The following is a 25716-nucleotide window of genomic DNA, read 5'->3' on the forward strand; positions in this document are numbered from 1 at the left end:
TCTATAAATAAGGTATCAACGCTTCCTTCACTGAAGGTCGAACAAAGAAATTCTCAGTAATCCTCGACGAGGACATTTCATTAAGATAATTTCACCCGCTGCCGCAGCCCCTCGGCCACTGCATCCCTTTGATTCTTTTCCCTGACCGGCCATTAGCGACAATCTGTGGACCGCATCAGCTCATTATCTTTCATCTTCACAGGCTTCCACTCTCACTCCATTCACACGCCCTTACTTACACCCTTACCCCAGGGCCGTACTATGAAAATAAGCAACAAACACATATTACAGATGCGTGCACACTGTAACATCGCACACAAACACGCTCACATATATCTGCTGCTTGCAGTTACTAATCTGATCTAGACTTATCCAGGACCGAGGCACACAGCAAAAAAGTTGTTGAGTGAACGATCGAGGGTACGATCAGAGGGGTGAGAAAGCTGTACAAAAGCAACCTCCACGAGGCAGAACACCCCTTTATGTTTTAGGTTTAAAAGACCTCCGCTCCTCCATCCCGAGATCAATGAGTGCAAAAAAAATATGATTTTAATAAAGCCTAATTTTTTTCCCCCTCTTATTAAATGAGGCCATTGACGAAGGAGAAGGCAGTGTGTGTGGGGATATTTCCTCTACTATAAATCTGGCTCAAGACAAAGCCCAAAAGATTTTAAATTCTTTCATCAAGCATGATATGATCAGGTGAAGTGCCAGTTTATGACAAGTGGTTTAACAGCCAGACTGGACAACATTTAGGCAATTTGAGGAGAGATTCTCTCCCTAACAACATAAATTAAAACTGCTGGACATGGATGTTGATGCCAAAGGACACCTCAAGGCCAATATGTGTCATCCAGTGACTTCCGGTGAAACTGAAAGACAGGAATGGATTGCCATGAAGAGGTGTCACCCCCTTGCCTCTACCCAAACCCCTCACCTGGGCAAGGAACAAAGCAGGGCAATTCTAGTTCCTGTTGGCTTTGCTTCACTATTTTGTCTCCACATAGCTGCTCCTCAACTGGTTTAGGAGTGGTGGAATCAGGCCAGTCACCCCGATGGACCATACACGTTAGGTTCCTCCTGCGAAGGCCTTCACCGCACTCTGCTCCCTGTAAAGAGACAGACAGACAGACAGACAGACAGACAGATACACACACACAAACACACACACACACACACACACACACACACACACACACACACACACACACACACAGCACTGTAAAACGCCTCAAGGTTAAAAATAGGTTAACCGAGTCATATTCATATATAGGAGTGAACTCATTACAGATGCATTTTATGAGCAATCACACGCCTACATTTTGAACGCTTTGGGATAAAATATGGCAAAAGAGAATGCATAACAGATTCTGAAATAAAATGAACTTAAATAAAAAAACGATTTTACTGTAGCTTCATCAACTCGGGGACACTTCAAGGCTGTAGGTGGGTGTTGAAATGTTAAATAGTTAGCTGTATTGCACATCTACAGTGATGAATATTGAACATATAACCTTCGTCTTCAAAGGGCCTTAAGTCTTAACTTCCAACAGAAGAAAACTGACATTCACAATTAAAATTTTCAAACTCCACAGCAACAAAGTCATGCCTATGCCTTTGTTAATCCAATTGTGTTTGTGTAGGGAGATAGACTCTGGGGATTTATAGAGGACTAGAAGACATTCAATTAAAACCCTATTCAGCTGAGACACATAATAGAGGCGAGGAGATGAGATGAACATCAGAGCGTTGCCTTTGGTGTTGCCTCAGTGATGGTGCAGCGTGCCACCGTAATGCTGTTTCATTAACAGCTACAGCACCTCTTGACTGTCCCGTCTGATCAATCGAACCCTCATTTACACCCTTTGGAATTAGTTACTTGATTTTTCTTAAAGTTTGCCACCATTAAATTGAGGAGAAAATTCTAAATATATAAATAAATACTTCACTAATTACTTATTCCTTACTCCTGATTCTGATTCTAATTCCATCATTGACGATCTCATACCACTTTCCTGGATGAGAGTGGCCTTCACAGGGATATACTGTGTAACACATTGGAAATACAGATATATGAAGAATATGCAGGTGGAGGAAACAATATAGAAATAATAATTAGTTGCTTTTTATGACATGCTGGCTACACCAAAGCAGAACTATTTCTCCACCTTCATAATTATCAGTAGGTACATCGAATTTGATCTTACCTTCACTTGACAGAAGGCTGAAGAAGTGCTCTGCAGATTTGTTGCTTGAGAGCCTTGGGTTTTGTGTTGTGGATATGATAATGTTCTATGGTGAGGTGTTCCCCTCAGGGATGAATAAAGTATTCCGATTCTGTTTCACAGAAGTGTTACCTACAGTGTCTGATATTATACTGTTGCAGCAGGATAGACACACTACAGAAGTGCTACCATGGCCACCATTATTTTGCTAATGCATAGAAGATGCATGATGAGGAAACATGTGATCAGTGAGACAATTGTGCAGGATAGAGGTACAGTAGGATAGTTGCTTGATGATAGCAGTATCTGAAATGCTGATCATACCTCCACAGTGCAGGGAGACCAGTCACTGAGCAGCCAGGTGTAACAAGGCTGTATGGGGCAGGGCTTGGTCTGTGTTAACTGGGCGGGACAAGGCCTACCCAGTTCATGGGCCTGCTGGAGGATCCTGCGGGACCGCATTGTTTGACCTGCAATTCACCAAGGTTGAGAGATTAATTTCCAATAGAGTACAATAGAAGAGAACAGAAATTTTGCAAACTGTAGTCGTATACCATTTTTTTACCACAGTTGGTCCGTTATAATTAAATGTACATGCATTTTGCCTGTTGCCTGGCTAGACATCCAGTGTTTTGGTTGCTCACCCACGTTTACTACAATCCTCGGATTCCTGCATGATAACATGATGGCCATATTATCATGGATGGATGATCCTCAGAAACTGACCTGTTCTACATCAAGACTGGTGTAAAGCAGGGATGTGTGATTGCCGCCACAATCTTTACCTCCCTGTCGTCTACCACTTCATAAGTGAGAAACTCCCACATGAGGTCTCAATCCATTACCACCAGGATGGAAAACTCTTAATTCTGGGCTGGTTTGGGACCAGATTGAAGGTCAATATAGTAGTTACAACCTGCAGTTTGCTGATGACCACTGTATTCTGGCTCACACCACACATGACATGCAAGCCACCATGAATGTTCATGAACATCTACAAAAAATCAAAATGCCACACTAGTCTTCCCCGGTTCAAATAAGCAGTCCAAACCCCATCTATGTGGACAGTGTGGAACTGGAGTAAATTCAGTCCTTTCAATGGCTCGACAGTGCCCTGTTCCAGGATGCCACCGCTGATGAAGACATCCAGCATTGCAACAACAACTGTGCACTTGTAGGCTGACACAAAGAGTCTTCACCAGCAGCAGTCTTTGGAAAGCCACTAAAATATCATGTACAATAAAGTTATACTAAATATATATAGTTATACCCCTACAGAAAACCAACATCCACAGTGCTGTTGTTTTTTTGTTTTTCTTGCCCTTTTGTATCTGTTTAAGTCGGAGAGTACTGCTGGCATCATGTGTGGCCGCCACTTCTCCCTCTCATAGCCCCCCCCTCCATTACACCCCTGTATGTTTGTGTTATGTTTATCTGTTGTCTTGTTTCACCCCGTTTATTGTAAAGCAACTTTGAGTGTCAGAAAAGCACTAGAAAAAGATGACTTATTATTATTATTATTATTATTATTATTATTATTATTAAATTTGCTTCTCAACTCCCTTGAAGAGGAAGCTGAGCTGGATGCATTCCATAATAAGCTCAGAGTAGAGCCGCTGCTCCTTCACGTTGAAAGGAGCCAGTTGAGGTGGTTCGGGCATCTGATTAGGATGCCTCCTGGGCGCCTTCCTTTGGAGGTTTTCCGGGTATTTCCAATGGGGAAGAGACCCCGGGGTAGACCCAGAACTCGCTGGAGGGACTACATGTCCAATCTGGCTTTGGAACACCTTGGGATCCCCCAGGAGGAGCTGGAGAGCGTTGCTGGGGAGAGGGACATCTCGAGTGCCCTGCTTAGCTTACTGCCACTGCGACCTGGACCCGGAGAAGCGGCTGATGATGAAATGAGATGAGGGATGAGACTCCTGTGAGACCTGGAGTGTCTGTTGGCACCACGTGAAGAGAGCTTTGCATCAGAGTTGTGTCCGCAATAACAACCGCAAAGACAAACACCAGTGTTATGCAGATGGCATGTTCCATCAGCATTGCAGTCTTCCTGATGTGGGCTCAACCTTGATGGCTGACAATCATCTTCCTCCATCAGGTTCTCTTCTCTCAGCTTTCCACTGGTACTGGTCAGAGCATGAAGGTAGGGTGGAGAGAGGTGTCAAAGGACTCAATGAAAGCCACCCCAAGGAGAGGGCACATGAACCCCTAATCACATGGAAGCACTGGTAATGGTCCGACTGGGTTGGAACCACCGAGTGCTCTGCAGCATCACCCACTTTGAAAACCAGTGTCTCAGCAGCAAGGCAGTAAGAGACTCCAGCGTAAGGCGAGGGAAGCAAACCCTTTCTTCCAGACAACACTACAAGCCTCCACTGCAGCAAGTTTGGCACCTCAAGGACTGGTTTTCTCAGCCACTGCAGAATCCAAAACCTGATCTGACATCATCCTCAACTGTGAAGGACTTGCTGCCATCAATAAATGTGACAAAATAATATGAAAATTATTTTCACATTTTATTCAATCTCATATTATTCATATTATTTTGTTCAATGGATTTTTGTTCAATCCGAGTTCAATCTCTACTGTGTAATTATGTGTGAGGACACTTTGTATATCTCTTGAAAGCAAGAAAATAAGATATCTTTTCACCTGAATGCACAAACTGAGCTTGACAAGATGTGGGAGGACAAATTCTAAAATGAAGGATTTTTTTTTAAAACTGAAAATAGTTGCTTTCCCTTTTCAACATCTATGTATTTAGCTGATAAAAAAATGGAAATTACTGCAGCGAGTCAATACATCAACATGCCACATCTCACTGTTTCATAAACAAGTACCTTTCACAAGTGGGCCATTAATAATATGAGACGGCAACGTGGCCACAATGTCAATGGTTAAGAGACCAGACAAAGGTTGCCGATGTCGCAGAATAACACCGCAGAGGAACAGTGAGAGGCTGTCCTCCACCTGTCAGTATGGAAAGAAGTTACAGGCATCATGAATAGATGCCTGAAGGAGTCACCAAGTTTCGAAAAAGCCACAGAAAAACATTGCTGAAAAAATGTTTAAAATTTGCTATTCCAAAAATAAAAAAGAAAGAAAGAAATCAAACCCAAAGCATAATGCTCCTGTGGCACAGTGACAAAACAATGTCTTAGCACCGCCAGACAGAAATCCCTCACCACGCTTGACAGAGTTGTTACAGAATGTGTGAGTATGAATGGGTGGTAAAGTGAGGAGACGGTGAGGAAGTAACACAGAGAGACATCGATGGAGGGAGTAGTGAGAAAGGGACAGAGAAAGAAAGAGACAGAATGAAGCGGGGGCTGGACTCGCCATCTCAAGTGAATAGTTTATGCCCGGATCCGCTTATTTGAGTGAGTGGCAAACTGCTACTCACTGCCAAAAACGGCAAATGACAAATTAAAATTAATGACATTTAGAAGATACTGTTGAGACTTTATCGGAATAACAAAACCGACCTTTGTTGGAGACTGTTGTTAGGACTTTAAATAAAACAACAGTAGGGGCGTCCAGGTAGCATAGCGGTCTATTCCATTGCCTACCAACACAGGGATTGCCGGTTCGAATCCCTGCATTACCTTCGGCTTGGTTGGGTGTCCCTACAAACACAGTTGGCTGTATCTGCGGATGGGAAGCCAGATGTGGGTATGTGGCCTGGTCGGTTGGGGTGCCTGTTTGGCGGGGAAGGGGAACTGGGGGAAATAGCATGGTCCTCCCATGTACTATGTCCCCCTGGCGAAACTCCTCACTGTCAGGTGAAAAGAAGCAGCTGGCGACTCCACATGTATCGGAGGAGACGTGATAGTCTGCAGCCCTCCCTGGATCAGCAGAGAGGGTGGAGCAGAGACCGGGACGGCTCAGAAAAGAAGGTAATTGGCCAAGTACAGTTGGGGAGAAAAAGAGGGGGGAAAAAGCCAACCCCCCCCAAAAAAAACAAAAAACAAGAACAAAACCAAAAAACATCCATGCGGAATGATCCAACTATTGTATATTGCATGAGGCAATAGTATTGCTTCTGCAAACTAATATCAAGCATGCCACAGATGGGGGATCACTAACTGCAGTTTTGACACCATGTCACCGTGGGATAAATATTTTATTTGTGACCGCTGAATCATTTATGACATCTTTAAAGGTTAGGATTGGCAAAAATTAGCCTGTTCACCTAGAATGTGACCTTATACTTCAGCACAAACTTTCATAATTAAAAAGATCAGTTCCATACAGAATTACAATGAAGTAGGAAAATGAATTTATACCTTGTTGAAGAAAACAGAGTGCTGTTTCCCTGTGTAATGAGGCAGCGGATTACACAGGCTCATACATATTGTTATGCTTTTAAATGTATTCCATGCACAACTCAACAGCTCTACGCATGTCCGAGGGGTCTAAATAATGAGGTGCACTGTTTGTGGCTGGCTGTGCTTTCGCAACAGGTGGATGTTCCCATTGATTGTGGGTCTGTTTGCCCGTACCTTGACTCCCACAGGTGTGTGAGCATTTTGCCCAAGCCGACCAGTCAGAGAGCACACAGTTGACCGGACAGTTGACCACGCAGCTTCCCAAGAGCTTCTGCTCGTTGACCAAACCCAACTGCAAGAAAAAAAAGAAAAAAAAAACTAAAACTAAAGTAGAACTGTGAGGGCAGAGAGAGCAGTGGAGGGCTAGCCAATTAATTCCAATAAGCAAAACAGGAAGAGACAACATTTATATATTCAACCAAAAGTGACCGTCACATGAGTCCTTTCGTGGCAGGGCTTCATTTGAGAACGTGTTTGTGACGATGAGAAAGGCTGTGGTTTGGAACAGAAATTGAGCTTTGTGTCTCCTACTGAAACAGAATTGTTCTGTCTGTGTATGTCTGAGAGGATTTACCTGCTCGCACACGCTCCGCTCCACCACCTTCCCATCACTGCGAACGCAGTCCAGGAGGCGTGACCGTGAGCCCGGGCCGCAGATGGCATTTTCACTTAGCTGGCATGTGCTCCAGTCTGCAATACCCCCCCGCCCGCCAAACACACACACACACACACACACACACACACACACACACACCGCACATAGAAATAGTCAGCCTGCCGCATCTGTAGATATACGTCAACATGAACTCTCATTTTAAACAAGAATAATTCATATCCCAGCTTGTACGTTCTTATGTGCAAGACTTCTATAATAGTTGCTTGGCTGGAGATGAAATTCATATATCCAGCTAAATATTACTACTTGTACATTCAGCAGTGTACATGATCTGATATGTCTTTCTTCGACATTCACTTCCACAACAGACAACCTTATGAATAATGGAAATTAAAGCTAAGTTATTGATCATTTTCTATGATATCAGCCCTTCAGTCATATACACCTTCACCAACCACAACCACAAAACACACACATGTTCGCTTTTCTATACTTGTGAGGACACTCACTACATTCATTCTCTTGCCTAGTTAGGTTAGGGAACCTAACCTTTACCATCAGAAATATATGGACCAACCCCCCCAGCCCTACACCTCGATTTTGAGTGCGGCCAAGTAGGGTTGGCTGTCCCGTTTCTTTTGGGGATCGAGGAGCAGTGGTCATCTAGCCCTCCTACTGGCCCTCCAAGTGGGGCGTTTTCAGATACAGACTCCAAATGGATATCTTCGCAAATAATCATGCAAACATTTTAAAATCTTTTGGAATATCTTAGTTTAAAGTAGGTGCAGAGGAATATGTAATTGGGCCGTTATGACAAGCATTTCAGAAAAATCGCTATTCATGATGTCAACAGAATTTCATGTAAACAATTATTTATGATAAACAGTACAGCCCTGTGCATGAAGCTTTAAAAATGATTCAGCTGCAAATGTTCTACACGTCCCCGCTCATCTGATATCAGTGCAGGGCAGGGCAACACTTTATATGAAAGGGTGTGCATAAGACTGACATGACACCGTCACAACCATGACATGGCACCTGTCATGAACATGAAGGAGTCTTTATGAATGTTTATGACTGTTATCATTAAGTGTCATTAGGTCAGTTATGTCATTTTTAATGCAAAGTTTACATCGTTTTGGATGTCTGTGAGCTACAGATGCGCAGAATATATCAAATGGAGCAGCTCGGTCCCACTCGGGTTACATCTCAAACAATGTCAACTTTGCATTAAAAATTACTCAATCGACCAAAGGACACTTAATGAAAAGTCATACATTTCATAAAGATACCTTCATGTTGTGTGACTCAGGGCAGATACTTCTATGGGCAGGACTACACTGAAATAGCCGATGTGTAAACATGCTTCCTGATTAATCTGTCTTGTTTTGTCCTGTAGATTTGTTCAGATTTGTCACTATAATAGTAGATAATAGTAACAAGAAACTTTAATATATAGTACTATAATGTTATAACCATGTTGTAACATGTAACAAGGGACTCCAAAGGGTGTCCTGGTAGCGTGGCGGTCTATTCCGTTGCCTACCAACAAGGGGATCGCCGGTTCGAGTCCCCGTGTTTTGGAGCCATGAATTGGTCAGGCGTCCCTACAGACACAATTGGCCGTGTCTGTGGGTGAGAAGCCGGATGTGGGTATGTGTCCTGGTTGCTGCACTAGCACCTCCTCTGGTCGGTCGGGGTACCTGTTCAGGGGGGAGGGGGAACTGGGGGGAATAGCGTGATCCTCCCACGCGCTACTTCCCCCTGGCGAAACTCCTCACTGTCAGGTGAAAAGCGGCTGGCAACTCCACATGTATCGGAGGAGGCATGTAGTAGTCTGCAGCGACCTGGATGGCTCGGAAGAGTGGGGTAATTGGCCAGGTACAATTGGGGAGAGAAAGGGGGAAAATTCCAAAAAACATTCTAGGGACTCCTGAGCAAACCAGGCAACTAACAAAATTCCAAGCTGCAGACGTAACGATGATGGTGACGATGTAACGAGTGGTGTCCAATTTCGTAGATAAAGATTTCAAACCCTACCCCTTGCAGCTCCATTCTGAAGTGCCGCTACCCAGTAGAGTGCACTCCAAAACTAGGGGTAGGGCCAAGTGGGGGGATTGGGCCTATGTCTAGCCTTAAAGAAGTGGTTTGAATTTTTTGATATCTACCTCTATTTTATACTCACTGCATAGCTAAGTGGATAGCTAAGTTGCAATTACACAGCGCCAGCTTACCATCTACGATTCACCGCAGTTAATTGGCGTGTGGTGTGTGTGTGTGTGTGTGTGTGTGGGGGGGGGGTGGTGGGGACGCAGTTAATTTGGTAGTGGGGGGGGGGATTCACCACCAGTAAATTTGGTCATTTTAAAAATGTATGATGGTTTGTATTGCTAAAATCCCTCTTTCGTGTTTGCTTTGCTGTGCCGTGGCGTGCTGACTCCTGCTGGTTATCACTTGTAGGCTGCGCTGCAAGAAGTAACACAGCAGGAAAAGACTGTAGCTGATGACACAACCCCCCCCCCATCTCTGAAGTTTAAAAATGGCCACAGGAATTCACTATGATAGACTGCTGTTGCTGGAATGAGAATTGTGAATTTGTCCCCCAAAAATTGTCCACAACTCTAGATGTCAAACTGTGAAGCTGTGTGTGCAGAATTAAGAAAGGGATGGATAACTATGAAAATGAAATCTATCTATGTACAACGTGATCAATGAGTATAAAATAGAAATAAAAAAAGTCCAAACTCGTCCTTTAACCCTTACTCTAACGTTAAATTAATCCAGATTCTAACCTTAACCCTAAACCTAAGTCCTAACCACAAAATAGACCCTTCAAGAAGTGAGAAATTGCCTTAATGCAAAAATGTCCTCACTCTTATGGTTAAAAACTCAGATTGGCCCCATAAATATAGCTGAAAAAGAACACACACACACACACACACACACACACACACACACACACACACACACACACACACACACACACACACACACACACACACACACACACACACACACACACACACCTACCTGAGTATGTGTACTGGTAAGTGAAGCAGGTGCTGTTGAGGATGCAGGGCTCTGACTGGACCAGTTCTGGGCAGGCTGAGACTTCTGATGCTGGGAGGCGGAGGACGTGTCTGGTTCTGCTTCTTGATGTGCCCTGGAGACATGGCTGCACCCACAACAACAACAACAACAGTAACCACAGCTGGCTGTGTCACAAAAATAAAATACATTACTGGAAATGTAATGTCTTTCCCATTTTAATGGTCTTACTGAGATTCAACTTAAATGTTGAGTTTACATAGTCATTTATGTCTTGTTAAAATGGACCCCCCCTTTTTTCCTCCCAAATTGTATGCGGCCAATTCCCCCACTCTTCCGAGCCATCCCGGTCGCTGCTCCACCCTCTCTGCCAACTACCACATGCCTCCTCCAATACATGTGGAGTCACTAGCTGCTTCTTTTCACCTGACAGTGAGGAGTTTCACCAGGGGGACGTAGTGCGTGAAAGGATCATGCTATTCCCCCCAGTTCCCCCCCCCGAACAGGTGCCCTGACCGACCAGAGGAGGCGCTAGTGCAGCAACCAGGACACATACCCACCTCCGGCCTCGCACCCGCAGACACGGCCAGTTGTGTCTGTAGAATGCCCGACCAAGCCGGAGGTAACACGGGGATTCGAACCAGCGATTCCGGTGTTGGTAGGCAACAAAATAGACCACCATGCTACCCGGACGCCCCTTAAAATGCATTTTCGTTATTTTCTTAAAAACTGTTTCTAGACATTCTGCACAGTTTTTGTGCAGCCATACAGTGGTGATATTTCGTTCTTGACAATAATTAACCTAACGATGAGAAGAAGAGTAACTGATGTAAGACGCACTGTTCTCATGAACAAAGACACTGAACATTCGCAAACAACGATAAAATATCTTGAAATGAAGAAAAAAAAAACACTTCAGTAGTAGTACCTCTGTGGGTGGAGGGATACAAGACAAAGGTTGTAAACAAGTCCAACAGTATTCAGTTTATGCAAAAAACAAAAAACAAAAAACAGACTTACAACTGTGAGAGCAATTAGGAGAAATGGGAGAATATTGCCTTTAACAAATAACCATCGAGACACTGAACAGTGGTACAATGAGGGAGAATTGCACAAATCCCTCTAGTAATACTACAGGGTAATGAAAATATTGGATTTTTTTTTTACACGGGGAGTGAAAGGATCTGTGTCAATGTGGGACGTGGAGGAATTCTGGGACAACATATTCTTTCAGGGAAGAAGTCGAAGGCTTAATGATGAAGCTTCTGTATTGCTCCCTGTGGCGCTGATGAGGCTAGGAGCCAGCGTAATCTACAACTCCATCACTGCCACTTTTTAATGAGATGAATGGCCTTTTAAATGAGGCTTGTTGATCAGCTGGACTGTTTGTACTGCCAGCGTTCACCCAGAACTGACACACAACCCATACATGAATTTGTATGAGGTGCGTGCACACACACACGCACACGCACACGCACACACACACACACATTTGTACCTCGAGGCACACATGTGAAAAAAGCTTTCAAGCCTAAAATACACACCCTATTATGAAACACACCAACATGCAATCTCAAATTTCCTCATCGCTCTCTCCCACACACACACACACACACACACACACACACGCACGCACGCACGCACGCACGCACACACACACACACACACACACACACACACACACAACTTTACTGTGATTCTTTGCCATGGTTGGTAACTATCTAGTATATCAGGGACTGATTATGCAGTCCTGATATGTGAACAGATAATGATTTGTTTGGATGCAAGCAGGCAAAAAAATGCTAGAAATAGCATTAAAACAGGTTGTAGTGGAGTAAGTGTGCAAAATGAAGAAGACGGGGCGCTAACAACAAAATAGCGAATCTGAACGAACAGGGAAATTTACAAATGAATGCTAATCCAAGGAATATAAACTATGTGCAAATTGAACTTGGCAGAATACTTTAATCTGGTTGTGAAGAGTAGCCTGAGTTATATCTAGCACTCCTGAAGGCAGAGATAAAACAGGGCTTCAAGAGTAACATTGCCGTGTGATGGTCTATTCTGTCGGGCGTCCCTACAGACACAATTGGCCGTGTCTGCGGGTGGGGAGCCGGATGTGGGTTTTTGTCCTGGTCGCTTCACTAGCGCCTCCTCTGGTCGGTCGGGGCACCTGTTTCGGGGGGGAGGGGGGACTGAGGGGAATAGCGTGATCCTCCCATGCGCTATGTCCCCCTGGTGAAACTCCTCACTGTCAGGTGAAAAGAAGCAGCTGGCGACTCCACGTGTATCGGAGGAGGCATGTGGTAGTCTGCAGCCCTCCCCGGATCATCAGAGGGGGTGGAGCAGCGACTGGGACGGCTCGGAAGAGTGGGGTAATTGGCCGGGTGCAATTGGGGAGAAAAAAAGGGGGGGGGGCATAACATTGCCCAGTCAGTGTAACAAAAGTAGAAAACAAACTGCAGGAAAAAAAAATCAAACAATTATACAATTCCTACACAGCCAACCCCACAGAACAAACGCAAAGAAATCAGAGAAGCTAAATTCCAACTTGACAATATCATCAATTAAAAGACAAGATTTATGTTGCAAAGACTCAGATACAACCATTTTGAACATAATGACAAATCCGGCAAATCCCGAGCAAATCAACTTAAATGCAATAAGGAGAAATCATTCATCTCAACAATCAAAGACTCCATAGGGAACATCACCAATGATCCACATACTACTAACATCTTCAAACAATACTACTGTGACATATGCAGTGAAAACAAGGGGGAAAAACTCAGCAGAAATAGAGAATTTTCTGGATGATATCATATTATCCTCACTAACCAAAGACCAAGCAGACATCTTAGACACTCCATTAACATCCACAGAATATGAAAAGGCACTAAAAACGATGTCAATCAATGTAAGTAGATGGATTCCCACTGAGTCTTAGGGTATGGTCACATATGCACTAAATTAACATTGGTGAATATTCGCCACCCGTTAACTTCCATTCTGTGCGAGCAAAGGAGCGAATAAAACATTCACTTCCGGTGGCGAAGGAAATTTGCATCTTCGCTTCGCATGGAGTTCAACTTTGGTGAACTTTGACCAGCGAATCCACAGCCTCAACAGAAAGCAAAGAACTATGTGCGGTTGAACCCACTTGGCTGTAGTTTTCTTAGAAAGCCAGGATGGAGGAGACTTTGATTGTTGCTGTGTCTAACCAGCTGTTATTGTACGATACGTCCCATAAAAACTACAATCTGTCCCTTAAGAGAGATGCTGCCTGGCTGGCAGTGAGTCGGGAGACAGGCATTGAACTTAAATAAATGGAAAATTTATTAATAACATCAATTCATATTTTGTGGCATACAAATATAGCTTGTACACCAATGTTCTTCCCCCTTATTTGTTGGATGAAACTATGATAGTATGTACAAGTGAGACAATTAAGTGAAAACATTTATTTATCTTTTCTCTGGACTTCAGTGTACATTTTCCCATCGTAAAACCAACAATTGCTCATGTGTGACTGACAACCACAACCGCTCAAACACACTACAAGCCAGCAAGCATATTTCTGTGTGCGTCACATCTTGCACTGCCCACATTCAGCATGACAAGATATGAACTTCACCTCGGCAGGCGATGGTCGTTCTCCTGCATTCATCCATGTGTGACCGTAGCCTTATAAACACTTTCGGCAAACACAATCTTCGCTATTCACCAGAGTGGCAGATGAGATTAAAAAAAAAAAAAAAAAATCCATCCCTTATCATATGAACACAGCTCTAATTTCAGTATTGCTTAAAACAAATAAGGACCCATCTCATTGAACAAGTTACAGGCCCATTTCCTTAATAAACACAATATCAAAATCCTCAGCAAAGAACTAGCAACCCGAATTGAATCAATTCTCTCATCCCTAATTCACCCAGATAAAACATGATTTATTGAAGGCAGACATTTATCAAATAATGCATGCCGTCTTTTCAGCCTGATAAATATATCCCACCAAAATGCCTCTAAGTTATCATCCCTTCACTAGATGCCGAGAAGGCATTCGACAAAGTAAACTGGAAATTTCTTATAAAAACTCTAGCAAAATTTGGTTTGGGAGAGTCGTTTACAAAATGGATTAAAACATTTGACAACAAACCAAGGGCAGCAATCATGACTAACAACCTAATTTCACAAAACTTCACACTCCACAAAGGCACTAACCAGACAAAGATTTCCACTCTTACTTTAACTTTTCACACTCTTTATTGAACTATTAGCAGCAGCAATACTCCAAAACAACATTATCACAGGCATCCACACTAACAAGATAATACATAAAATCAGCCTATATGCAGATGATGTACTCCTATTATAAAAAAAAATCCAAACAAATCAATCAAAGAACTTGTCAAAACCATCAATATATAACTCCAACATCTCTGATTATACAAAAAACATGAATAAATCCCCCATACAACCAATACATGGATATAGCTCTCATGCAACATCACAAATCCCTCACCTACCACTTACTACTGGCAACATCACATACTTGGGTATACAATTCTCCCCCAAGCTGTCGCTCCACCTTAACTTCACTTCACTACTAAAAACAATACAAGACAATTTAAATCGATGGATGACAATGCCACTTTCCATTATAGGACACATTGCCACAATACAGATGATGGTATTAGCAAGAATCCATTACTTATTCACAATGATCCCAACCCAACCCACAGCAAAATGGTTCAACACACTGGACACATTAATAAAAACATTTTATTGGAAAACAAAAAACAAAAAAACAAGAATATAACTAACCACATTACAACAACCAAAACACCAAGGAGGCCTAGAAGCACCAAATTTCCAACACTACTACTTAGCAAATTAATTGCAATACCTTGTCAAATGGATCCACACAACCCATCACCACCACCCATGGTTTGATATAGAACAAACTGAATGACAAGACATAGCAATCTCAGACGTACCCTTCCTCAGTGACACAATCAAACACCACATCTGCTTCAAAAAAATTGCAATCGCCACAACTGACAGCTTGATGGAAAGTCAATAAAATAATAAACACTACAATGACACCTACTGCACAAACACCCATATGGTTTAACCCAGACTTCACTGCAAATAGATCACCTCTCATAAGCACTAAATGGAAAAAAAGGGATTACACACCTCCCTCACATTTTTGACCATAACACTTTGTTAACATTCCAACAGCTTCACAGAAAGTTTAATCAGTTCATCTGGACATAACATTTATTGAGAGAGATGTTTCATCACTCATCCAAGTGACCTCTTCAATCTCAACTGACTGCAGGTATCCCCACCCTTATTTGGGATTGGAAAGACTGTTTTTATTTCAGGTCCTATTCTGATACTGGCCCATGGAGCAGGGCATTTTAGCAGAATCCTCAGCCTGCACATGTGGCTCATCTCCACCTTCAGAGCTCACAATATATTAGGTTTTATTGACAAATTTAATCTGTTTTGGGATTGTTTCTCCTTGTTCGGAACTGACGGAGTCCACCCAAACAGGCTGGGTAGCCGAATGCTAGAAGCCAACATGCAGCATGCGGTACAGTCTTCTCCATGTGACTGACTGTTTACATCCTACACTTCCCTCCCGGAACCTCCGTTTCCATCTACGGTGGCACTCTGCAGTACTGTTTTGACCTATAGCTCCCCCACTGGCCTATCTGTCATTAACCCTCTCACCAGTAGTTTTCCCTATACAGACTATTATTAGGCATCAGAACTCTCATCCACATGACATATTACGACGTGACTGGCATGTAGACCACAGTGTGCTAACTCCGCTAGTTAAATCCGCTATTTATAAGTGCATAACCTGTCAGAAGTTTGCCCTCTACAATGTCCAATCTATTACCAACAAAGCCCCTCTGGTCAGGGACTTCGTCACAGAGCACAAACTGGACTATTTGTGTCTCATGGAAACCTGGCAGTCACAGAATAACTTTCTACAGCTAAATTCAGCAACTCCATCAGGGTTTGTTTACATACGCAAATCTCGGTTTTTGGGCAGAGGAGGCAGCCTTGCACTGCTCTATCATGATAGCATAAAACTAACGCCACTCTCTACCTGATCAATCTTCCTTTGAACTCCTGGCTGTTAAGCTACATGGACCTACACCCATCATTATTGCTGCTCTGTACAGACCACCTAAGGCATTGAATATTTTTATCACTGAACTCTCAACAGTTTTAACCGCCCTTAGTGCAATGTCTCCGAATATAATCCTAATGGGGGATTTAAATATTCCTTTTGACAACACTGACAATATGTTCACTAAAGATTTTAAAGCAATGTGAGATTGCTTTGATCTAACGCAATATGTCAACTTTACAACCCACATCAAGAGTCATATCCTTGACTTAGTTTGCTGTTCCGGCATTGCACCATATAACATCACCTCTGCTGAACAACCCACCTCTGACCATAAAGCTGTGTTATTCAACACCAACCTACTGCTCAGTAAATCAAGGGTGCATCATACCATATCAAATCGCAACATTAGATATGTTAACCCAGATGATCTTAGCAGTTAAATTACCTCACACCCCATTCCTGCTCCCACTTCCTCACTCCCTGAGCTTATGGACTACTACAATAATATTTGATCTTCTGCACTTGACAATTCAGTCCCCTTGAAAACATGGTTGTCTCATTTGTCCATACTGCTCCCTGGATTACACATCAGCTCAAGGCTAAAGGTCAGCGCCTTGAGAGGCTTTGCGCCAAGACTGGACTTGCTGTTCACATACAAATGTATTTGGATCATATGTTTCATTACAAAAATGCTCTTTCAACAGCTAAAACATCCTATTACACAAATATCAATACAGTTGAAAGGAATACTGGAACGCTCTTCTCCACAGTTAAAAGGTTACTAAATCAACCTGAAACCAATATGAACAGTAGCCTTTCTAATGAACAATGCTCTGCTTTTTTGAAGTTTTACAACTCCACAATTTGTACCATTCGTGAGCAGCTAGACTCTGCTAACATTATGCAGACTGACTTACCATTAGCTAGCGACATGAAACTGTCCCCATCCACTGTCCTATGTGACTTCAGTCTCTCATCTGAAAATCATATTTCTGAACTTATTACCAAGTCTAGCTCCTCCACATGTCACCTAGATCCAATTCCCACACTTACATTGAGGGTTATGAATGAGATGGATGTAGGGAGGATATGGAGGATATGGAGGAATCTGAGAGTGAGGTGGAACAGTGTTGAATGTGAGAATGTTTTTTTTAATTAAGGCATAATAGGGTGTTCAATAATTTAATAATTTGTAAGTTTGACGTGAATGTGAAGAAAGAATGTGATGTGTGTGGTGTGGGAGAGGAAAATGTATGTGTGCGTTTGTTGAATGTTGTGAGCTGGAGGGATACATGTTGAAAATGAAGGAATTAATAAGTAGATGTTGGATAGGTGGGTTTGTTGAGAGAATGGGATGGAGAGAATTGTGGTTGATTGGAGTGACTGGTAAGGAGAAAGGATGTAATGTTAATTTATCAAATTATGTTTTAAGTCATGCAAGGTTTGCTGTCAAGTTAAGGAGGAATATAGCCCATTATGAAAAGAGGAGAGTTGAGGTGTGGAATATTTTTAAGAGTATAATGGAAAGAGATGTAAATATGTTGTATGGTTATGTCATGGAAGAAGAGTTTATTAGGGGATTTGTGGAGGGGAGCATTTTCATTGTGAAGCTGTATTGAAGATGGTATATGTGTATTTTTTGTTTGATTTCCATGATTTGGTGGTGGTGGTGGGGGGGGGGTCTGTAGAATGGAAGCCATGCCAAAGCCTACAGGGTACCTCAATATTTTCTGTCTTGTCTATATGTGTTAATATTTTATTACTTTGATTTGGTGGGGGACCTGTGGGATGGAAGCCATGCAAAAGCCTGTAGGTTACTGAATTGTTGTACTGTCTTGTTGATCTGTGGTTTTTGAATGGGATTTCTTTGATTTGGTGGGGGGCCAGTAGGCTATAAGCCATGCTAGAGCTACCTCACTATTTTTCTGTCTTGTCTATTTGTGTTTTAAACTTTAGTTGAATATATTTTATCTTGCATTTTCTCCTTGTTCTAATGATTAAGCATATATCTGTGTAAATATGTAAAAAAGAAAAGAGAGATGTGTTATGTATGTTTTTCATAGAAAAAAAAATCCAATTCCCACAACCCTAGTTGAAATATACCTGCCCTCTATCATCTCCCTGATAACCTCCATCATCAACTCCCCTCTGTCCACTGATACAGTTCCCCCTTCACTGAAGGCTGCCATATTCAGACAAACTCTGAAAAAAACAACTACCAGCCTATTTCCAATTTACCATTCATCTCAAAATCCTTGAAAGGGTAGATCTACCTTCATACAATAATCTTTTTGAAAAAATTCCAATCTGGCCTTCACCCCAAACAGAGCACAGAAACAGCCCTGATTAAGATTACTAATGACCTTCATGCAGCTGACTCCGGTTTAATCTCTATCCTCATCCTTCTTGACCTCACTGCAGCCTTTGATACTATATCCCATCAGCTCCTCATGGATCGTCTGGCTAGCATTGGAGCTGGGGGCACTGTGTATCAGTGGTTTGTTTGCTACCTTACAGATGACACACAGCTTGGAAAATAGGCCAAAAACAATTGGGGAGAAAAAGGGGGAGGGCAAAACAAAAAAGGAAGTAAGAAAGTTTGAAAGTTCTTTATGGACTTCCACAGGGTTCAGTGTTAGGGCCACTCCTGTTTATTATTTACCTCCTCCCTCTTGGCAACATCTTCCGGCACTATGGTATCCATTTCCTCTGCTATGATGATGATACACAGCTTTATGTGTCCACTATGCCCACTTCCTCCAGTATCCTCACTGCTTGTCTCCATGATATAAATATATGGATGACGTAACAATTATCTGAAATTCAAAGAAGTAAAACTGAGCTACTCCTTATTGGCACTAAATCTACACACTCAAAAACTAATATTTGCTCACTCCCCATTGCTGGAGCCACCATACCTGTCTCTGCTCAGGTTAAGAGCCTTGGTGTTATCCTAGATAGTACCCTTTCCTTTTCCAGTCATATAAACAATGTCTCCCGGATTGCCTTTTTCCATCTGTGAAACACCTTCAGACTACACCCTGTTTTAACACAACACCCCACAGAAGATTTCGTCAATGCTTTGGTCACATCACACATTGACTACTGCAATGTGATCTTGGCAGCCATCCCCAACAAACATTCACCGACTTTGACTAATCCAGAATTCTGCAGCATGGATTATTACATGTTGAAAGTCCACTGGCCATATCTCTCCCCTGCTGATTCAATTATACTGGCTTCCTGCGTCACAACGGATTGATTTTAAAATGTTATTATTAACATTCAAAGGCCTTCATAATCTATCCTGGGCTTATAATAACAACAACAACAATAATAAATCAATCTTATATAGTGCTTTTCTAACATTGATAGTCACTTTACAATAAATGGGGTGAAACAAGACAACAGATAAACATAGCACAAACATACAGGGGTGGCTGGGAAGGGGGGGCTATGAGAGGGAGAAGTGGCAGCCACACATGATGCCAGCAGTACTTTCCAACTTAAACAGATACAAAAGGGCAAGAAAAACAAAAAACAACAACACTGTAGACATTGATTTTCGGTAGGGGTTTACTCCCGTAAAATCCCTTTATATCACAGACCTTCAGAATTACACTCCATCTCGCTCCCTGCGGTCTTCACCAGCAGGTCTATTGGCTCTACCAGCCATAAACCTCAGCACAACGGGTGCCAGGGCTTTCTCTTATGCTGCACCCAAACTCTGGAACTCCATTTCCTATTATATCCGCTTACTGGACTCCATTACAGAATTCTCAGCTGCTCTTAAAATCCACCTTTTTAAACTAGCATACTCACTTTAACAGGATTAACAGCATCAAATTCATCTTTTGTTTAACTCCTACTAATGTATGTTCTATTGCTTACTGTCTTTTATTGTTGATTGCACTAATGTTTTTTACTGCTTTGTTTTATTGTATTTGACGTAAGGTGATCTTGAGTGTCATGAAAGGCACCTTTAAATAAAATATTAATTATTATTATTATTATAAGGATATTAAGGCTGTGTTATCCCTGCCAGGTGGCAGGCGATATTGCATTTGGTTGTGCATGGATATGCGCGCGTGTGCATGTGTGTGTGTGTTGGGGGGGGGGTTGTCTGTCCACGGCTAATCTCGCATGCTACTGAGCCTATCAGCCTGAAATTTTAGTACTGTATGATCAAGAATCTCTTGTGGTTGCAGTGATTCAAAACCATTGAAAAATGTTTGTTCTCGCTACTGCTGCTCCCTCTCTTCATTCACTCTCTAGCTCGCTCGACCAACGCTGCTCTCTGTTGCTGCCCGATCTAAGTCGACCATGTGTATGCATGACTCACATTTACGGTTGACTTAGATCAGGAAACGACAGTGTCAAAATGTTATCTATTCAGGTATGAAGTCTTGAAAGTAAACGAAAAGTTGATCGTATTTCTCAAGTCAGCAAATAATTCACTGCTGATCCGATGAACCGAAAATAATAACCCCCGTATTTATTTTCATAAAAAAAAAAAAGAAAGCTAGGTAAACCGTTTACGCTCATGCATGCGCAACTCACATCTACTACGTTTGACTCAGATCGGGCAGCGACATGATCAAAAGTTGTTAAAAAAATTATATTCCAAAAAACAATAAAATTATAAAGGAACAACTTCTAGGTTGCAGTTAAAACTGGAAGTGTTGCATATTCTTGTCGCTTCCCGAGCTGAGTCAACTCTAGATGTGAGTCGAGCATCCCGGCAGGCAAAAAAAAAGGGATGGTTTGTCGCCAAGTCCGAGCACCGGATAAGGGGATATCCGCCTGGCAGGGATCTGCACGCCACTGAGTGCACTCTTCTAATAGGTGTTTGAGCTTGCCATGGACAGCAGTGTCTCAGCACATGGAAACAAATGTCTCGAGTGGCTTCATTTACACTGGTGTTTAGGAGTACTGCCAAGGACTGTGGCTGGAAAAGAAAAAAATGACTGTGGAAACATGTCCAGCTAATAAGGTGATTTCGCTCTCCGCTCTCTCTCTCTCGCTCACTCTCTCTCAAAATCTGAAGTGGTGCAACTGGAAAAGCAATTGGAGCATGTGCCTATCTTAAGCAGCACGGTGGACAGATGCCATACATATCTGGCCAGTAGGCCAACTGACAATATTGAATGGAAGTTCATTAAGTAAACTGAATTAACTATGTTGTGGATAATAGTGTTATGCTAAATGTGATTTCAAAGCACACAGGGTTACTGAAGAGATTAGTGTAAGTCGTTTCAGCATTAAAAGCTTTGTGTCATGTCAGTTTGTTCAAAATCGCAGCACTTCACTGAGCTATGATTAGAAATGTGTGTGTGTGTGTGTGTGTGTGTGTGTGTCTCATGACTCTATCTCACCTTTCTTCCTTCCTGTTAGCCCACTCTTTTTCCCCTCCTACTCCTCTTTTTTGCTTTTACCTTCAGATTTATCATGTCTCTCGCAGATGGTGCAGTTCTTTTTTTTTTTTAATTGATCAAAGTCGTATCCATCCACCAGCTTGTCACTCAATCAATACCTGCCAAAGTTATTAAAAGCCTCTTACCATGGGGCAGTTGCTCCAGGGACCCCAAGGGGACACAACACAGTCCTCAGGGCAGGGCAGGGAGCAGACCTGGGCTCTGGGAGGCATGTCTTCTGGATCACACAGACTGTCATCCACACTGCTGGCCTCCCCCCCCTCCGCCTCCCTCTTCACACACCTGGGAGAGGCGAGGATTTGTAGCATTTGCAACTGGATAACTAGTCTCTGGGTCACACTGCTATATCGGTCCACATTTTTATCTTCCTTGCGTCAATGTGCAAGCTTGTGAATACAAGCTACTGTGTGGAGATGATGATGTCATCTGGTCTCTGGTGGGACTCCAGGACTGTATTTATATTAACTGGCTCTCTCCACCTCTTTAAATCAGCATTACATCTCACACACTGTATAGTAAGGCAAAAGCTTGGCAGAGTGCTGGATCAAATCAAATAAGCTTCTTTGGATATGACTAAATTGAAGAGGGCTTTGAGATTTTATGTGTTCCCACTGCAGCTAATAAATACATCATCAACTCCTACACAACCAGCTTGCAAAGGAGGTCACGTCTTTATCGCCTCACTTGGTGCACTGAACAACCACCAAACGATAACCACAAATACTGCACCAAACAACAAACCAATAACATTTATCAAAAAAGTACATCTTCGCTGTTGTTTTCCCCCACGGCGTAGCTGTAGTTAGATCCTGGTGTAAGAGATAGCTCTGCCAGTGGTGCACAGTACCCCTCCCAGTATCTGCTGCCAGTGCTGGCCGCCGTGCCAGCGCCCACACTGACCTGATTTTGCGGCTCTGAACCCCTTCCCCGCAGGCTGGCAGCTCATTCACCAAGTTGATGGTGCAAATGGACCAGGGCTCTGTCTTCCACTCGTACTGGCCGCATTCACTGTGGCACGGCACGGCTTCATACACCTGCAGACACACACAGGGACACATACACGCACACACACACACACACACACACACACACACACACACACACACACAGGGGTTGGTAGAGGGAGGGCAGCCGACAGTGTAACTGGGACAGATGGGCACGCATACATATAGGCACTTTTACAGACAGACACCTACTCATCCACAAACAACCACGTAAAAACAAACAGGTCATGCCTGTAAGGGAGGCGCAACTGGTGACCAAACACACACACACACACACACACACACACACACACACACACACACACACACACACACAAAGCTGGAAACAGTTATGAAAAACAGAGATGCAAAGAAAAATGCAACCTTCAGAACAGGCGTGTCCCATTTCACTTTAAAAGGGTTCAGAACAAACAGTTGTAGGTTTGCAGTCCCCCCCCCCCCCCCCAGGAAAGGGAAGAAAATACTCTATAATATTGTAGCGGGAATTCAGGGGGCAGGCGGGAATCGAAGCTGGGTTCCCCGCACCTCGGGCGACTGCGCTAACCAGTCAACGAAAGGGTCCGACCCGTTAGCCGAGGGCTAGCGAGTCTACACATCTGTGGTCGTTATACTGTTACATTACACTACTACTAACTAGTTTCGGCTGCTCCCGTTAGGGGTCGCCACAGCGGACCATCCATGTTACACTACACTGATGCGGCACAATCCCTACTCATGGCATGACACGGCGAGGACAGCGTGGGATATCGGGAATCAAAATGGCTCACGACAAGAGACCCGAGGCTAGCTGAATGTCGAGCCTATTCTCAACACATTTCTCCCACTGGAGAAACTCACGGAGCATCGACCATGATGCCATGCACACTCACGTAAACACATGTTTACTGTCAACCTATGTACCAGTCTGCCACAGTGAAAGTAAGTCAACTTTATTTATATAGCACGTTTCAGAACAGAAGTTACAAAGTGCTTCACAGTTGATAATAAAATGCATCACAGTAAAGACAACACAAAACATAGTAAACACAACATAAAAACAGCAAGTAAAAATACAATTTATAAAACAGAAGCAAAAACTCAACAATAAAAGCAATATTAACGAACAAGATTAAAAGACAAATAAAGCCAATAGGAATTGCAGAATAACAAACTTATGAAAACGCCAGCCTAGCTGTCTCGGTGGCGTGGTGGTCTATTCCGTTGCCTACCAACACGGGGATCGCCGGTTCAAATCCCCACGTTACCTCTGGCTAGGTCAGACAGACACAGACACAGACACAGTTGGCCGTGTCTGTGGGTGGGAAGCCGGATGTGGGTATGTGTCCTAGTCGCTGCACTAGCGCCTCCTCTGGTTGGTCGGGGCGCCTGTTTGGGGGGGAGGGGGAACTGGGGGGAGTAGCGTGATCCTCCCACGTGCTATGTCCTCCTAGTGAAACTCCTCACTGTCAGGTGAAAAGAAGCGACTGGCGACTCCACATGTATTGGAGGAGGCATGTGGTAGTCTGCAGCCCTCCCCGGATCAGAAGAGGGGTGTGGGGCAGCGACCGGGATGGCTCGGAAGCGTGGGTTAATTGGCCAGGTACAATTGGGGAGAAAAAGGAGGGGAAAAAATGCCAGCCTATACAAGTGGGTTAACAGTTTTTAAAAAGTGGTGTAGACTCAGCTGACCTGACAGAGGGGGGGTGAGTCCATAATGTTGGAGCCAAAACGGTAAAACCACCGTCCACTTTTGTTTTGAGCCTAGACCGGGGGACACTTAAGAGCAATTGGTCAGAAGATGTGAGTGATCTTGGTGCAGAGTATCGGGTTACGAGTTCAGAAATATAAGAGGGTGCCGTACCATGGAGGGCTTTGAATGCGATCAGAAGGATCTTGAACTGAATTCTGAAGCGTACAGGAAGCCATCAACTGTAAGTGGGCCAGAATGGGGGTAATATGCTCTCTCCGTGTGGTGTTTGTCAAAAGGTGGCAGACTGTCACACACTCTAGGGGACAGCGTTTTGTGTGATTGCATTATTTGTGTATGTGAGTGAATTTGCACGTGTGCACAAACTAGAGAGGGAATGAGTGCTGAGTGTTCCCTCTATGGGCGGCACAGACGCCCATTACCCACCCTGATCATCCCCCATCTGTGTCTGCAGATGCCCCTGCTGGGCACACTGTCAAACACTACGCTTGTGCTCTCCGCAGCGCACCACCTCTTCAGAATGTCCGCAAATGCAGCTAAAAAAAAGGCCAATTGTCACTATTCTCATAGCCAAGAATAATGACTCTATTGTGGTTTCCCTGAAGCGAGTACTGTGTTGAAAACTAAGACAGAAGAAGTATCTGTTTAGCGAGAAACAAACTACTCCTCCTCCTTGTTGGAAACGGTGCTCAAACATCCCAATTGAACTTGTATGCTGAAAGATGGTGTATCGCCATTCTTGGGGTTGAATCTTAATTGTCTAGGTGGTGTTGCTGTTATTCGGTTGCATTATCATCACCTTGGGTACTCTCTACTTTTTCTTTCGTTTTCGCAATCCAGAAACCTTATCTAAGTAGTGACTCACTTCCGGTGTGGGAAGATGGCGGCGCGAACTCACATTTGCAGCGGCCTCACCTGGTACCAGTGTGGGAAGATGGTGGTGCGAATTCACGTTTGCGGCAGCCTCACCCAGCGCCATCCATGCAGTGTCTTTGTCCGCGTCTGGGTTTGTGTCTTCATGTGATAGCTGGGAGAGCTGGCACCAGATCGGCTGGAGGAACTTGGTCTGCTGTGTACTGTGGACCCGGGGACCATGGCCCTGCCTGGAGCTGTGCCCGAAAACGAAACGCCGAGGGTGGTCTGACAGGATGCGGAAGCGGGGCAGGCTAAGCTAACTGCTAGCCCATGCAGACCGGCAGTTCCAATAGCACCGAGG

The 25716-nt window shown here is 43.5% G+C and overlaps 1 protein-coding gene across 1 annotated transcript in view; it reads right to left on the minus strand.

Annotated features, from left to right (window-relative positions):
- Positions 1 to 25716, minus strand: part of thsd7ba (thrombospondin, type I, domain containing 7Ba) — a 203770-nt gene that overhangs the window by 19385 nt on the left and 158669 nt on the right. Inside the window, exons 15-21 of the mRNA XM_056289693.1 lie at positions 22710 to 22843; positions 21935 to 22091; positions 10203 to 10347; positions 7131 to 7246; positions 6731 to 6848; positions 2550 to 2695; positions 938 to 1109 (exon numbers count right to left, since the gene is read on the minus strand). Coding sequence (XP_056145668.1) covers positions 938 to 1109; positions 2550 to 2695; positions 6731 to 6848; positions 7131 to 7246; positions 10203 to 10347; positions 21935 to 22091; positions 22710 to 22843 — 988 coding nt within the window. The remainder of the gene's footprint in view (positions 1 to 937; positions 1110 to 2549; positions 2696 to 6730; positions 6849 to 7130; positions 7247 to 10202; positions 10348 to 21934; positions 22092 to 22709; positions 22844 to 25716) is intronic.

The sequence above is a fragment of the Lampris incognitus genome, chromosome 11, assembly GCF_029633865.1.
Source record: "Lampris incognitus isolate fLamInc1 chromosome 11, fLamInc1.hap2, whole genome shotgun sequence".
Lineage (NCBI taxonomy): Eukaryota > Metazoa > Chordata > Actinopteri > Lampriformes > Lampridae > Lampris > Lampris incognitus.